General features: G+C 48.1%; 4 protein-coding genes across 4 annotated transcripts in view; 3 read left to right on the forward strand and 1 right to left on the reverse strand.

Annotated features, from left to right (window-relative positions):
- The window catches only part of LOC135814071 (protein SHQ1 homolog), a 9054-nt gene extending 5345 nt beyond the window's left edge, over positions 1-3709 (forward strand). The window contains exons 10-15 of the mRNA XM_065327131.1: positions 773-825; positions 1442-1650; positions 2001-2124; positions 2406-2526; positions 2737-2776; positions 2992-3709. Of these exons, the coding sequence (XP_065183203.1) occupies positions 773-825; positions 1442-1650; positions 2001-2124; positions 2406-2526; positions 2737-2776; positions 2992-3573 (1129 nt within the window). The 3' untranslated portion in view covers positions 3574-3709. The remainder of the gene's footprint in view (positions 1-772; positions 826-1441; positions 1651-2000; positions 2125-2405; positions 2527-2736; positions 2777-2991) is intronic.
- A 151-nt stretch (positions 3710-3860) lies between these two features.
- On the reverse strand, positions 3861-7759 carry LOC135814070 (nitric oxide-associated protein 1-like). The gene is made up of 4 exons (XM_065327130.1): positions 6088-7759; positions 5381-5512; positions 4844-4960; positions 3861-4589 (listed from the first exon to the last, which is right to left on the reverse strand). Exons 1-4 carry the CDS (start codon positions 7561-7563, stop codon positions 4206-4208), a joined length of 2109 nt encoding a protein of 702 aa, XP_065183202.1. The 5' UTR covers positions 7564-7759; the 3' UTR covers positions 3861-4205.
- Positions 7760-7892: 133 nt separating this feature from the next.
- Positions 7893-10460, forward strand: LOC135814072 (uncharacterized). Its single transcript, XM_065327132.1, has 2 exons — positions 7893-9304; positions 9782-10460. Exons 1-2 carry the CDS (start codon positions 8245-8247, stop codon positions 9883-9885), a joined length of 1164 nt encoding a protein of 387 aa, XP_065183204.1. The 5' UTR covers positions 7893-8244; the 3' UTR covers positions 9886-10460.
- A 1191-nt stretch (positions 10461-11651) lies between these two features.
- Positions 11652-14554, forward strand: LOC135814073 (uncharacterized). The gene is made up of 2 exons (XM_065327133.1): positions 11652-12962; positions 13635-14554. The coding sequence occupies exons 1-2, from the start codon at positions 11891-11893 to the stop codon at positions 13736-13738; spliced, it is 1176 nt and encodes a 391-aa protein (XP_065183205.1). The 5' UTR covers positions 11652-11890; the 3' UTR covers positions 13739-14554.
- Positions 14555-15469: the final 915 nt, after the last annotated feature.

The raw sequence follows: 15469 nt of genomic DNA on the forward strand, positions 1-15469 counted from the left end.
GCATATGCCGTCGAAGTGTATTGATTTCACCATTGTATAGACTGTATCAGTGTATAGGTTGTCCCAATGTTTGGGCTGTGACTTTTTCTTCTACTTCGAGGTAGGCAAGAACCGCTCACTTTCTAAGCCTTGTACCTCGTATAAACAATGTGCAAAAAAGTATACTTGTACTTCTGGTATGGGTCACAAGCCGAACTGCTACATGTACAGTAGTCAAAGCCTTACACCTGAGGAAGATATTCATTGGAGGAAGTTAGTTGTTATTCTGTCACTTTGACACTGACAGTCAATTGTTACTAGTAGAATGCAGTGTGTGCGTCACAATGTCAAGAATTATAAAGTGTTCTGATATGGAGAGCTCTAGAGCAGTCGAGTGCATTACGTGAATCACGTGGAATGTGGAACAGATGATTCCGTTCGGAATGTTGCATATTTATGAAGGTCTGCTGCCGAATTTGGATAATGCACTCAGACCGGTACATTATCTTTGCATGTGCCTCAAAATAGAGAGCCTCATCTCTCAGTAGAAGTTCTGTACATGTACAGTATGATATTGACCCCAAGGCGCATATTCTTACTAAGGATTTTATCCATGTTGCATAAGTCTGATCATCTTTAGTGCTGGAGTTTGAGCCACTTGTGAATGGAATTGCATGCTTAGCTGTGCACCGGGATGTGTGTCAAGATGTGCAGTGATCTGTGTTCTCTGTCCGTCTTTTAACACCACATGGCCTTCATCTCTTTATGCGTGGTCGCTGTGTGGCTCTTGCAGAGCATCCTTGTCCAATGGTCGTGATCAGCACGTGGCAGCTCAGGAGAAGTTTGGTACGTGAATTCAAGTGCAGGCGTGCATGCCAATCTCCATTAAGTGCTATTATTATGGTCCTTGGCTGTATGTCATGTCAACTGTACGCAATAAAATAAAATGCTTGTCGTTCTTTTCTCTTATATTTCGTTCTTTTCTTCTTCTTTTTTTTTTTAATGCTGACGCCTGTGGGTTGTTTCTTGATGTAAACAACCCACACATCTTGCATTGAACCATGCTAGGGGTGAATTTGCGTGGTCTCATCTGGAATAGCATGGCTCTTCTCGAAAGAGTTGAGATGAGGTTTTCCGCTCGTACGATATGGCAATGTTTCCTTTGAACATGATTTTCTCGCTATGTTTCCTAGGCGCCACCGGGGCAATGGTTCCGGTATGCACGCATACAATCTCGAAAATGTGCGGCAGCAAAGAAAATGAAAAAAATCCTGGACTATTCGCAAAATCGCAGTTTCTTTCGTGCCTCTCCCCGGAAGAGATGGAAGAGGCGCCTGATGTCATATGAGGACGCATGAACACTCTTCAAATAGGTTGTGGCTCATCAGAAAATGAAAGAGGCCCGTGTGAATTTGCCCTTATCAGTCTTTCCCTGTCTTTCTCTTTCCTTTTTCTCCTTCAGTTACATTCTCATCAGAAGATCTGGATAGGCTGAAGGAGCTGCCTAATAAGGAGTATCTCCTGGACAGGCCGTTGACACGTTGTACCTACCTTGGTCTGGTGGACTTAATGATGGCGTATGCCTACAATCACCGCTCTACATGTGGCGAGAACACAGTCGAGTCGGGTTGGACTGTGTCGAAGGTCGCCTGTCTACTCTCCTGGTTTGAGGTGAGTTTGTGCTAGCCTCTCTTGCCCTGTAATGTCAAGGGGCGTCCTGTTAGCATAACGTTACAATCATGTCCACGTGTGTGTTTGTGTGTGTGATCCCAGCACAAGGTTCCTGCTTCCACTTCTATTGCTTATACTTCGAAGTATCTGTATTATCAGTAGCAATTTTTGGGATGTGTTTTGGGCAAACCGCCACCACTCGACCTTGCGCTGTGTTGTAGCAGTTGGCCTAAAACACATCTGGTTGTGAAATGAACCTGCAGGAAGCGATCTGCATCAATTCTTACTCTAACTTTACTGATGAAGGAGACCGTAACCAGATATCTGTGTATTGTTCTTCATGCTTGCAGTGGTTTTCCTCTTTGAAGGATGTTGTTGTGGCGTCGGCTCGGAACATGCTAGCATACCCACTCTATCGGCATTGGAAGTTGGTCAAGCTGGTTCTCAAGGACGTTTCCTCCATCTTCTTGCTCGGTTTGTTTGGAAGAACCTAGACTAGTGTATGTGTACTTAGGTCAAGTTGTGTAAAAAGTATGTGATGCTACCACAGCGCAGTTTGATAAATATCTCCAGAATGCCTCTCGTTGCTGAATGTCGTCTTTTGCTTCTTACAACTGTAATGTGACCCGTTCTTTGCAAGCCCTGTCTGGTTATTTCTATTCCCAAGGTTGGTCAAACACATGACTGACTGGATTGACTGTGTGTGTATATGGCAAGCTTTACAGCTAGTGTATGACGTTTAATTCTGGCTGCAGGTCGACGTCAAATTCTGAAATGCTTGCTAGAAATCCGATGTTTGCTGCAAGACGACGAGAATCGCTATTTGCTGAACGACCTGTACATCACAGACTACTGTGTATGGGTTCAACGGTGTAGGTACGTTGCAAGCACATACCTTACATATACTATTAGTACTAAGCTTTCCGTTCATGCTGTGATGTGTGCATGCTGACGACCTAGTGACCCGCACTTTTTGTCTATTGATAACTTATTGCTGTAGGGTTATTTCAACTTATTTGTAATGTGCTGCACAGTTTTTACATTAGTCCTGAATCATGAATTTGATGGTGTTTTTACATGCTGCAGTCACTCCAAGATCAAGGCAATTGCAGAACGACTTGCTGAGGTACAGAGCTTTGCATGGGATGTTTGTGCTGTTCATTGGGTTGTTAGCGCCCATGGCGTCTCTCTCTCTCTCACTCACTCTGGCTTTCAGATGACTGTGCAAAGGAAAGGAAGGGTTTATCCTCTCAGAGTTTTGAGAGTTGAAATTCCTATCAACATGTGTGCTGTAATCATGCCACGGTGTAAATGTTTCGCTGTTCTGCCTCTTCTACATAGATGAAACTGGTGAAGAAGGATCTTGGCTGGCAGCTGTCTGAACTGGAGGAAGCTGCAACGGAGGTCTTACAAGAAAATGGCGACGATGATACCCATGGCGATGCAAGTGATGGTAGCTCCAGCTGCTCGTCAAGTAGCGATGACTCATCATCCGATAGCAGTGACGATGACAGTGACGACGATGAGGACAGCAATGTGAGTGGCAGTGAGGACGTGGAAGTAGCACAGAACATGCCACACGTGCAGGACGCATTGTCCATGGCTCCAGGTCTGCAAGCTGAAGACAGGTCTGTGGCGGGTGCCACCGCTGTCTCTGCACCTCCACAGTCTGCAACAGCGAGCACACACGCTGAGAGCAGCAACACACGTACATCAGCAACGGATGGAGGTCTACTGGATGTGGGTGTGCTGGACAAGCCCACGTCCATCACGGGTAGTGCTTATCACAACATTGCTAACGATACGGACATGAAAGATGTCGGGCAGCAGGCAGCTGACAGAATGGAAACCGGTGCTCTGGATCTTATGCCAGAAGAAGTGGCAGCAGCAGCACCGAAGCGGGTGCTGATAGAAGAACTATGAACCAATAGCATGTGATTGTTCCACTGCCTCTCGAGCTGATGTTTAACTCACTACTTTGAAGTAGTACTTTATCACAGTGGTATTGATACTCTATGTAAAGAACTCATGCTGTTAGAATACTGTTTTGCCACCTGGAGACCACTGCCTCCTGTGTTGACTAAACGGAAGTTGAAGCCACAGAACAACCTGTCGCTGTTTCTGTCGCTCAGCTTTAATTAGGGAAAGGCGAAGATAAAGGTAGAAAGAATACCAGTAGTACAGTGGGTCTTGTGCCGGACAAGGTAGTATGTGTTTGGTAGTAGAGTTGGTTGCAATTACTTTACATGCAAGTGGAATAATGGTGTACATGGCTGCAGGGCTCAACTCTAGACCTTACAAAATTAATGTCAGAAACAATGCAATATGTTCGTATGGATCAGAAAGAACCAGCTTTATCTGACCGAAAAAAAGAAAAAAAAAGTCAACACGCTGTGACAGAGTACACACCCTTCCGTATTCACAGCAACAGAGAGTAAGCAAGTCACTTGCCAAAGCGCAGCAGTACTTGCTGTAGTTCAAAAGTACCTCCAGGAAATCCACTGTTTCTTCTAGGTGGACAAGCTGCAAGCGACCCGGCCACTGGTGGTCACTTGCTACGATGGAAGTGACTTTCTACTTCTATTTCCATATTCGTCAATGTTGTGCTGTTTCCACTTCTGCTCGAACGAAAGGCGTCCCCGGTACGGTCTGGTGACGCCCGGCGTGCCCTTGAAGGCGTACTGGCAGGTTGTACTGCGCTCGCCGCGCAGCTGCACTGTATATGGTGACAGGGGGCTACGAGTACTGATACCGTTTCCAGCAGGTGTGTGCGCCCGCAGCAAGACGGGTCTCGGCTGGGGCACAGTAACAGATACCCAGCCGGCACTGGAGAGGACAACGTCACGCGATGCACGGCCCATGCCCAAGCCGTTCACGACGATCTCCTTGCCCTGCATGTTGGGAAACTTTCGGAACCGGTCTGGACCACCGAGGGGTACCTGTGAGAATTTGTGCACACACACACACACGTACACATACACACACACGCGCGCGTGCGCGCACACACACATCATTACAATCGTTGTAGTGTTTCCTGACCTGCATTGGATGCGGGAAAATACAGTGTTATGCTGGGATCACGGATGTACCTTGTGGAGCAATTTACATGCAGCTACTTCCTAATTTCGTCACAAGCAGACGTGCATTAATCTATGGATCCAACGCAAGTACATGTATACGGGGCCATGCTTACCGCCATTGCCTTGGAACCTTTCATCCGCTCATAGGTTCCATCTGCCTCCCACATTTCGCACAGGTTCACTGGCATTAGATTGGAGGCAAACACCGTGAAGTACGCCATGCAGTCACCCTGTGCAAGGAAAACAGCAAAGCAGAGATCTGATCAGTCCCTCGTCATGCCCCGTACTTCATCACCAATCGGTGATTGGCTCAAATTTCGCGATGCGACTGGGATATTCTTTGCGGCAACGGTTGTAAACTAGATACAAGAGCTGCTTGTAGATATGTACAAATATTCGAACACAGCTACTTGTGAATGCCAGGCTGTCGTGCACACCTTCATTGCACTTTGAGGCGCATCAGCAAGGTGACGTAGCGAGGCGGACTTCTTCTTCGAAATGATATTTTGCGAATTTGCATCGCACCTCTGCGTCGCAGATCGCGTCGCATCACACATGGCATCGCAAAAATGCTTCTGTGAATCCTGCTTTTAAAATTGCATTGAATTGGGAGAAAGGGGAAAGTCCCTGATAGGCACACACACACTTACCTGAAGAAAGTCCAAGCGACCCAATCCACCAATGAAAATAGTCTGGCCTGGTCTGAGAAACAAGATGAGGGGCTTGAGTGGCTTACTGGAGACAACACGGTGAATCTCCTCAGGATCCAGATAGTTGCTTGTCTAGAGACAACAACACACATTGCCAAATACATGTGCAAGTGTGCACATGCGCACACACACACACACACACACACACACACACACACACACACACACACACACACACACACACACACACACAGACCAGTACATGGACACACACACAAGAACAATATTAACGCACAGCACACCCACTGGCGTCTGGAGACAGGCCGTGTACATTGACAAGTTGGTTTGCCGCCATGCAGCCGCGACGCATGGTGTCGCTTGATACCCTATCCGATAGTGGGTAGATCACGTTGCTTGTTAGGCAGATTTCTTGCCATAATTGCTTCCCATAGGGCTTCTGTTCTCCCTGTTCACTCGCAGTGTGCCAACGGTGGCTCTGGGGGTGGCAGACTGGGACATTCGACTAGTACTACGCTTTCCTCCCAAAGCATACATCACATGCAGAAAGTGATTTTTTCAGGGGAATCAAGCAGTGTGCATATTTTTTCAATTTTTACGGGCGTGTAAAAGAACTACTTGACGTAAAAGAAAAACGCAGCCCGGCGACATTTGTGATTATGCCCATGACATACACTCAATATACATACCTGATCTTTATGGACTAAGCCTGGTGTGTCATACAGGTACTTTTTAGACGCGTCATCTTCGTAATCAATGCCAATTAAGTCCATCCTCTCATCGGGATCAACAGGGCTCGTCTCAATCTCTCCTTCAGCTGACATCTTTTCCAATTGAGAGAACTTGGTGGACACAGAGACATTCTCAACAGCTGTAGGGTCAGAACCACTAAGCACAACTCGATCGTTCAACAACGCGCCGTATTTCTTCTCCACGTCCTCGTCGAGGCTGTCAAAGTCCTCTCTCTCACGTGTATTGATCTTTTTCACCCGAAGCAGCTCACCGTGTGTCTCGTACACAGCCTTCATTCCAGGCTGGGGGTTGAAGATGTCCTCAACATCTCGGCTAGTGTAGCTGCAGACTCCTGACACATCCGGCGCCAGGCCATGCTTCCACTTGTCGAGGTGACTAAATCCATCACTGAAAAGAGGCTGTGAATTCTGCAGGACTTGCAGTGCCGGCTGCTTCTGCTTTCGTTCTTCCTCTCCTTGCTGCAAGCGTCGCAACACCTCGGCTCTGGCTTGCTCCTTTAGGCGCATCTGTTCGGAGAAGGCAATCATCGGGAATCGAATCATCCTCAGTGTCGTGCCTGGCCATTTGGCAACCGTAGCACCGCCCCTGTGACTAGCTGACATGCCACACATCAGTGGCATAATACGATTGAACAATGTCGACTTCCCAGCATTAGCTGAACCAACTACAAAAACATCACCTCGGTTCTTCCAATGTGAGCTTACGTCCTTCAAGAGGTTGCCAACGCCAAAACCAGTCGAAGCAGAGATCATGTGCAACGCTACCAGCTGGCATTTGTCAGCCAGACCGGATTCTCGCCATCCTTCGAGCATACACTCACGCACTGTTTCAGATACTAAGCCCTTGTTCAGATCGCCGAGAAGGTCAACCTTTGTCGCAACAAGGATGATTGGGTTATTGGGCCCAATGATATCTGCAATTCCCTTGAAGAGGGACGATGGAAAATCAGTAATGTCCACCAACCATAGAATCAGACAGTTATGCTCTGTAATGCGCTTAGACATCACCATCCGATATTCTTTTTCCTTCATTTCCACATGCACCCCATCCGCAGAGTGCCTCAGTGTGTGGCAGCGCAGGCATACATATGGTGGGAACGGGGTCTTAGGAGTCGACTCGAACTTTGCACACTGTTCAATGCGTATGGCTGACATATACCCCATCTTTCTGAAGTCTTCACTTTGCAGAGGGGCTCCACATCCGGTGCATGCTACCTGGCCCAAACCCTTGATTGTATTTTTCCGATCACGAACTAAACGTCGGTCGACTTCAGTAAACTCAAATTTCCTTTGAGGGGGCTTCGGACCCTTCCTCAGCGTCGACCGCCATGCTATGGACAATGACGTGCCATTGACCGAGGGCCGTAACAGAAATCGCTGAGATTGATTCAATCTGCGAGCTGCACTCAACATTACTGCAGCGATAATACTTATACTCTGTGGGACTGCCCTATTCAAAATTTAATAATAATGCACTCTTGCTAGTATGCTACTAGTACTTTCCAGAACGTGAAATAACAGTATAACTGCAAGCCGGCAATATGCAATACAGGTCAATTCATTACAATAATTGTCACATATTTCATCAACACAACTAACAAACGAAATTTCAATTTTCATATTTTTTTATCTTGAATCAGGCCAGGGAGTCATCAAAAAAACTTGAAGCATGCTTAGCGCTTGTTGTGCATTATCGCATGCACATGCTCCATGCGCGTGCATGGATACTAGCGGCCCGTAGATCTCGCGTAGATCACTTCCAGTGGCAGTTGACTGTTCGGTGACCGTTGTTTTGTTTCGGACAGTGGGATGGTGCTGGGTGAAGAGGCTGGACTGGGTTCTTTTCTGTTTGCGCGCTTGTGCAATAGCACACGGACGTTTCTGAAACTTGTGAAAGTCCTCAGACAAAATACGGCAGTACAGTACTCGTAGTCATCAGATTCGCCCGCACTTGTGGCCCAGAGAGAGAGAGAGAGAGAGAGAGAGAGACGTACAACTACTGTGCAAGGTGGTCCAGGACTCGAGAACTGACTGAAATAGTTGTCACTGTCAATACTACAATAGTGGCTGGGTGCACAGTAACACGACTGGTACATGATGAGCTCCGCTAAAGAGACAGTGCGAGTGGGATTCATAGGTGGCGGAGCAGTGAACTTCGGAGGTGCGGAGGGTCCTTGGGATCATGCTAGCCGACTGGAGAACATCCCAGGATTGAGGGTGGTGGCCATTGCTGACAAACTGCCAGGCAGGGCACAGTTCGTATTGGATATTAGGAAGAGCGGAGAGAATGCTAGCGTCTATAGAGAGTGCACAGCGTATGAAGACTACAAGTTGATGCTGAAGCAGGAGAAATTGGATGCTGTTTTCATCGGCGTCCCACCATTCGCCCATGGCCATTTCGACAGCCCAATCGAGCTGGACTGCGTACGAGCCGGTGTGCACTGTTTCGTAGAGAAGCCGCTATCCGTGAAACCAGTAGCAGAGGTAGATGCATACATGCAAGCTGTACTGGAGGAGCAGAAGCGACAGAACTTGGTGGTGTCCGTAGGGTACATGTTCAGATACCACCCAGCCATCAGGCGAATGAAACAGCTACTGGCCGATCACGAGAGCAGCACAAGCGCACGCCTGACCTACCTGCAATTGACCTACAATTGTGCATATTCACAGCTCGACCATCCGTTCTGGTGGCGAAAGGAATTATCGGGCGGGCCCATAGTGGAACAGGCGACGCATTTCTGTGACATAGCACGTTACATCGGTGGTGACGTGCTTGAGAGCAGTATAGAGGCATTGTGCACAGGCGACACTCATCCATCCGGCGCAGGAAAGCTCAGTGCCGTACCGGATGCTGTACGAGAAGGAGATATCGCTAGCGAGAACCGCATCCCGCGGCTGACCGTGGCACACTGGAGACACAGCAATGGTGCCATTGGGCAGCTGTCGCACGGCGTGGCGCTGCACCACAAGCGCTACGAGGCGCGCATTGAGGTCTGGGCAGACGGCCTGAGGGTCACCGTGGAGGACTGCTACACTCCCAACTGCCGCCTATCATTCCGGCAAGGTGATACGGATGTGGAGACGGTGGAGACGTACCCAAGTGCTGATCCGTACCAGGAAGAAGATGACGTATTTATCGATGCCATTCGCACTGGTAAGTACCATGTGTCATCATGATGTACTGCTGTCCTGGGCCACTAGTACAGTACGTTGAGAGCGTGGAGTATCTTGCGGCCTGTTGCTCCTGTCACCATAGCCTTAGGAACATATGAGCTACACTGATACAGGCCTGAGAGTGGCGGTGTGTGTGTGTGGTGTGTGTGTGTGTGTGCGTGTGTGTGTGGTGTAGGGGGGGGGGGGGGGGGTGCTGCACTCTGAAGTTCTTTTTGCAGGATCACTGTTTGGCTATCCGCTTTGCTCTGTTGTCCATAACGCTATGGCCTCCTGTTCTCAATGCAGCACTTCTAGTTTGATTTGCCAGTGAGTCTTGCCCCCTGTATGGAACTCATAGCATGGACAGTCTATGCAGGCCTGTGTGGGAATAATCCTTGCAACAAGATGCAGCGATATGGACCTTGTCTTTACTGATCATGTAGAGCGTAACACGTTTTCTCGGCCTTCTTGTGTGCAGGGAGCTCGAAGAGTGTCCAGAGTCCGTACGAAGATGCCCTGCGAACGTACGCTCTGTCTTGGGCAGTGCGCCAGGCCTCTGAGTCATCGGCTAATCAAGCGTGAGAGTGGTCGAGCAGCTTGCAGGATAGAAGTGGCATACTATGACGAGATACGAAGAGACACCTCAAGTTCCATACTAGTAGCAATGTATGGTGCGTGGAAAGTACAGTATTGGTGGTGGCTCATTTGGTGTAGTTTGGGGCTGAGATGTACTTACACGCACTTACCAGGGCATATCCTAGTATGCCGGGCCGTTTTTGAAAGAGCACTGCCAGTGAACATACCAGTAAATAACTGTTCGGTGTTGTCCTATCATGAACCTAGCTCCATGCTGCCAGTTCGAACGTTGAAGTATCTCAATCAGATGATCTGAAACAGCGTATCAGTATTTGCAAATGAACTACTTAGGACACTGGGGCACTTGTGAAATGTATTTTATTTTAGAATATTTTCTCAGATTCTAGGGAATATCTTTTTTGGAATTTTTTTAAAGAATTTATTGGAAGAAGTTGGGAAGCAATGCACGACAATGATGATTTGGTGAATAACACCATGCTTAGATTACAGTACTGTTGATGCAGATGTGCCAAGTTGCCAACTCCACCTGCGGCAAGCTTGAACGAGCAAGATGATGATTGCGTGCATGTTGTTTTGGTAGTTGGCAGTGTGTTGCCTGCAGCCTGGAGTGACTGGAGCATGCTGAGCCGTAACTACTATGCTCTGAACTAGTCAGATACAAGTCATGTTGCCACGGTGTCCCTGGGGTGACCCTGTACTGGCGTATGAAAATGGTAGATCATCCGATGATTCTAAATCTCACTCTAGTCTGAACCAACTAGGGAGTCTTGGCAAGTCATGGCAATCAGTTCATGATTCCCTCTAGGCTCTGGTAATATATCCCTAACCGTTACCTGGTTACGTGTCTGAGTGAAGGTTCACCTTGAAGACATGTGCATGCGCAATCATGTACTAGTACTGACTCTGTATAAGGCTATTGTAATTTTATTAAAAGCAGACCATGATATTTGGCGTCGCGACTTGATTTTCATCCGTAGAGATTGGGACTGACTAATGGCAATTTGCCTTGCCTTTCAGTGACTTTTAAAAGCATTTTTGGATGAAAACGACCATTGCAATGCGGATCACAGGGACTGGAATTGCTCTAGAAATACTAGTGCACATCCCACTGACGCATTGTGCAGGCGAGTGGAGTAGATCTACGTTGAATGTGGGAAGTTGGAACCCGCTGAGTCACAGGGAGTAGATGGGGTCTACTACTAGTACTCGGCATAGCAGATCTACTAGTCATAGGTACGTCTACCATGATCTACATGACGATGTAGTAGATCTACTACCCCCGGCGGCCCTTACCCAGGTTGAAACTGTCAAGTGTCAGAATGAAGTCTAGAGCCCTAAATAATGCAGTGCCGTGGTGGGACGAGACACTCGTCAAAGGGGCAATGCCAATGGAGTAATGCTATGTATGTAGTCAACCATAATTATTTTATTACTAGTATTTAGTAATTCAGGTGGAATCCTGATAATTCGAATATGGTTCGAACATACCGCTTAAAATTAGAAGTTTTTCCAGGACCAATTTCTATCAATACGATTCCCACATAATTTGTTCAAATGTGGGGGATTTGTGCTGATAATTCGAAGTTAGCCAAGGGTACTAGTACATGTAATTCGAAGTTCACTGTAGACCTACATGTACACTGACCTGTACTGGTGCATGAGCAGGCTGTGCCGGTCATTTCAGAATCTGTGAAATCTGTGTCTACGTCCATAGCGCAACTCTGCGTGACCATGATGAGAGCATTTTGACATACATAATTATTGTGTTGTGGGTTCATGTTTGGATAATTAGAATGTCAGGATAATTAGAAGTTTTGTCCTGGCATTTTGAGGTTCGAATTATCAGGATTCCACCTGTACTAATAGACTTCAGTATCCCTTCAAATCCGGTCCTGGGTTTGTATGGTGTTTGTAAACAAACCACTTGGACCTCGAGACAGGATTGGCTACCGTTTACTCGCTGGCCATAGCCAAGGCTGGGAAGACCGCAATGGCGACAATTGATCCTTGTAGCTCCAAGGGAAATATTCGGGTGGGCTTCATTGGAGCTGGCGCGGTAAACTTCGGAGGAACGCTTGGTCCATGGGATCACGCCAGTAGACTGGAGAAAATTGAGCAGGTGAGATTTGTGGCTATCTGCGATGCCATAGCTGGTAAAGCTGAGGAAGTTCTAGCCGGTCGGAAGAATGGAGCAAATGCAGGCAAGTATGAATATTGCACAGCGTATGAAGACTACAAGTTGATGCTGCAGCAGGAGAAACTGGATGCTGTATTCATCGGCGTTCCACCATTCACCCATGGCCATTTCGACCGCCCAATCGAGTTGGACTGCGTACGAGCCGGTGTGCACTGTTTCGTAGAGAAGCCGCTATCCGTGAAACCAGTAGCGGAGGTAGATGCATACATGCAAGCTGTACTGGAGGAGCAGAAGCGACAGAACTTGGTGGTGTCCGTAGGGTACATGTTCAGATACCACCCAGCCATCAGGCGAATGAAACAGCTGATCTTGGAGCATAGCTCCTCAACTGGTGCCAAGCTCACGTACTTGCAGCTTACGTACAAGAATGCATACAACCACTCAACCAACTACAATTGGTGGCGTAAGGAATTGTCTGGGGGCCCGGTGGTCGAGCAAGCTACCCATTTCTGTGACATGGCTAGATTTATTGCCGGTGATATTGTTGATGGCTCCATTCGGACGAAGGTTCTTTGTCATGATCACCCGTCGGGCGCAGGGAGACTGCACAGCGTACCCGACATCGTTAGGGAGTACGAAGTGGCAGAAGAAGAGCGTGTTCCGCGTGTGACTGTGGCGCACTGGCGCTTCAACTCCGGTGCCATTGGCCAGCTTAGTCACGGCGCTCAGCTCCACGGCAGGAAGTACGAGGCATGCCTGGAAGCCTGGGCAGACGGGCTCAGGATATCAGTGGATGATCCCTACACCAAGGCATGCAGGCTAGCATACCGTCAGGGAGACACAGACGACGAGGTGGTGGAGAGGTTCCCGGACGCCGACGCCTACATGGAGGAAGATAAAGCGTTTATTAGCGCAGTTTGTACCGGTGAGTGCTTTGGTGTTTCTGTCTATGCTAAAGTATCGGTTTAGAAAATCACACTTTAATTCCTGTACTGTAGCTATGAATCTATCATTGTACATACTTGTGCATGTGCTAAAATGGGTTTTACCAGTACCTTAGTGGAAGTATCAGCTGAGGGAAGGAGGCAGAGCACCATAATACAACTCTCCGCACCATGCAGTACATAGGGCCAGCAGTCAGATAATTATCAACTTGACAGATGGCACTGCTTTTCCCAATCCAGACCACCAAAAGAACACTTTCATAGCCAACACCTCTGGACAACTCTCTCCTCTCTCATACCCTCCCCTGAGGCCTCCCCCCCCCCTCTCTCTCCCTATTCCCTGCACGTGCATGCAGGTGCAACGCAAATGCAACTACCAAGTACATGCCGGCATGCAGCAGGCAAGGCAAGGGTGCACTGTGTACACGAGTACGTTTTCAAGAGTATCAGCACACTGCCCGGGGTGCATAGCTATTTTAGTTCAAGTCATATGTACACACCCGCAACAGTACTCAGTAGCTGTGCCAGGCACATCCATAGCTATGCACCAGACATGGTCGACAGTTCTTGTTCTGCTGTAAGGCGCATCATCTGCACACTGCATGTGATTATCATGTGATTATCTGTGCCTATTTTTCCTCTCTGAAATGCAGGCAACCATAGCAGCATTGAAAGCATGTATGAAGATGCAATGGAAAGCTACTCGTTGTCCTGGTCAATACGCTCTTCTTCAGAGTCTCTCCAAGCCAAGTCGTGATCATCGACAGGCGCCTCGGAGTTGGAGCCGGTCGTCTAGTCACGTGAATGTCAGCTCTCTGGATGTTGTGGACCTTAAGTGCTGAATGTTAGCCCAGATGTGGTGAGCCATACTGGGACATCAATTGCAGTGATCCGGCCTGTAGGCCAATCCACTGAGATATTGAGCACATGTAGTAAGTACACGTCTCATCAGGAGCTCAACACAACTACAGTTGTAGCAGTGCAAAGGATTGATCACATCGCATCAGGAGCTCAACACAACTACAGTTGTAGCAGTGCAAAGGATTGATCACATCGCATCAGGAGCTCAACACAACTACAGTTGTAGCAGTGCAAAGGATTGATTACATCGCATCAGGAGGTCAACACAACTACAGTTGTAGCAGTGCAAAGGATTGATCACATCTCATCAGGAGCTCAACACAACTACAGTTGTAGCAGTGCAAAGCCTGATTGATTACATCTCATCAGTGTAGTTTCGAAGGGCCCTGTTCTGACCCTATAGCTCCAGAAACGTCGGGACTTGATCACAACCGTATCATTCTCTGATAATTTACCTGCGGCTGCTCCCATCACAGTAGCAGACTAGCTTAACCAGGAGCCATGGCATTCAACTCACACCAGTACTTCTGCTTGAGAACACACCGTGATTTACTCTAGGCTGTATTTTTTGAATTTCTTGAAATAATCTGTCCGTATCAATTCCCTGGTTTTGCTTCTGTCTTTGTGGAAGCTATCTGTTTATGGCAATTGCTTCAATCTGCAGACAGTAGTGTGTCAATTGCTTGATGTCGACAAAGAGGCTATTACAGTTTTATGGGAGGAGTAAATGCACCGCCGACTTTGCTCAGAGCTCTGCAACGAAATCAATCCATCACAATCGGCATCAATGCATGTCGCTACCCAAGCATGAGCCAACACTCCGGTGCACAGTTCATTACTCTGGTAACGCAGGCAGAGCGGCGGCCCTCCCCGTGTCCTGGGGAGCGCGAGAGGCAACGCAGGGGGCAGATTGGTTTGCCTCCAGCAGTGTATGTCTAGGCTGGTACCTCAAATCCTCCATCACCGGGACTGGTATGTGTAATGCTTTGGAGTCCCATTGCATTTAGGGAGTACATGTAGTGTTAGGCAACGATCTCGTTTGACTTTGCGAAGTAATTTTTAAATTACTTCGCAATTAAAATAAAGAATACATCCATACATACATAGTGTAATATCATGTAACTGTTAGGTGTAGTACTACATTGTACTCCCTTATCATGCTGGGAAAGGGTGGAAGTACAATGTATGCATTGTGGTGGCCACTGCTAACATCCACCGCACCTTGCTAAAGCGGTAAAATTAATGTACTCGTTGGGGGGGGGGGGGTATTCGGCTGTGGGCAAGGCACTAACAGCCCAACAACAGTCAAAGCATACTATCCGCGGAAGCAGTTGTTTCGGAGAGACAGCGTCGCAGTGCTAGCTTGCCTCCTCTTCATGTGGAGCAATAGGCTACGGATGACGATGGGTTGGGCCATCCGTCTGGGGGCTCCTCCCTTTTTTGGTGCTGTTTTGCTGCTGGGAGGGGGGGGGACTCCTGGAGTGAGGGGCTGCGGGGCGGGGCAGTTGGTGTATTCGCTCTCCCGGCTGCTCCTTGTGATACCCATACGAATCTCATCTCTCTTCGTGTGGCTGACATTGCGCCCGGGCTGTGGAGTATGTGCACAGCATAGTCATGCGTGTGACAT

Source organism: Sycon ciliatum, chromosome 4 (genome assembly GCF_964019385.1).
Source record: "Sycon ciliatum chromosome 4, ocSycCili1.1, whole genome shotgun sequence".
Taxonomy (NCBI): Eukaryota; Metazoa; Porifera; class Calcarea; order Leucosolenida; family Sycettidae; genus Sycon; species Sycon ciliatum.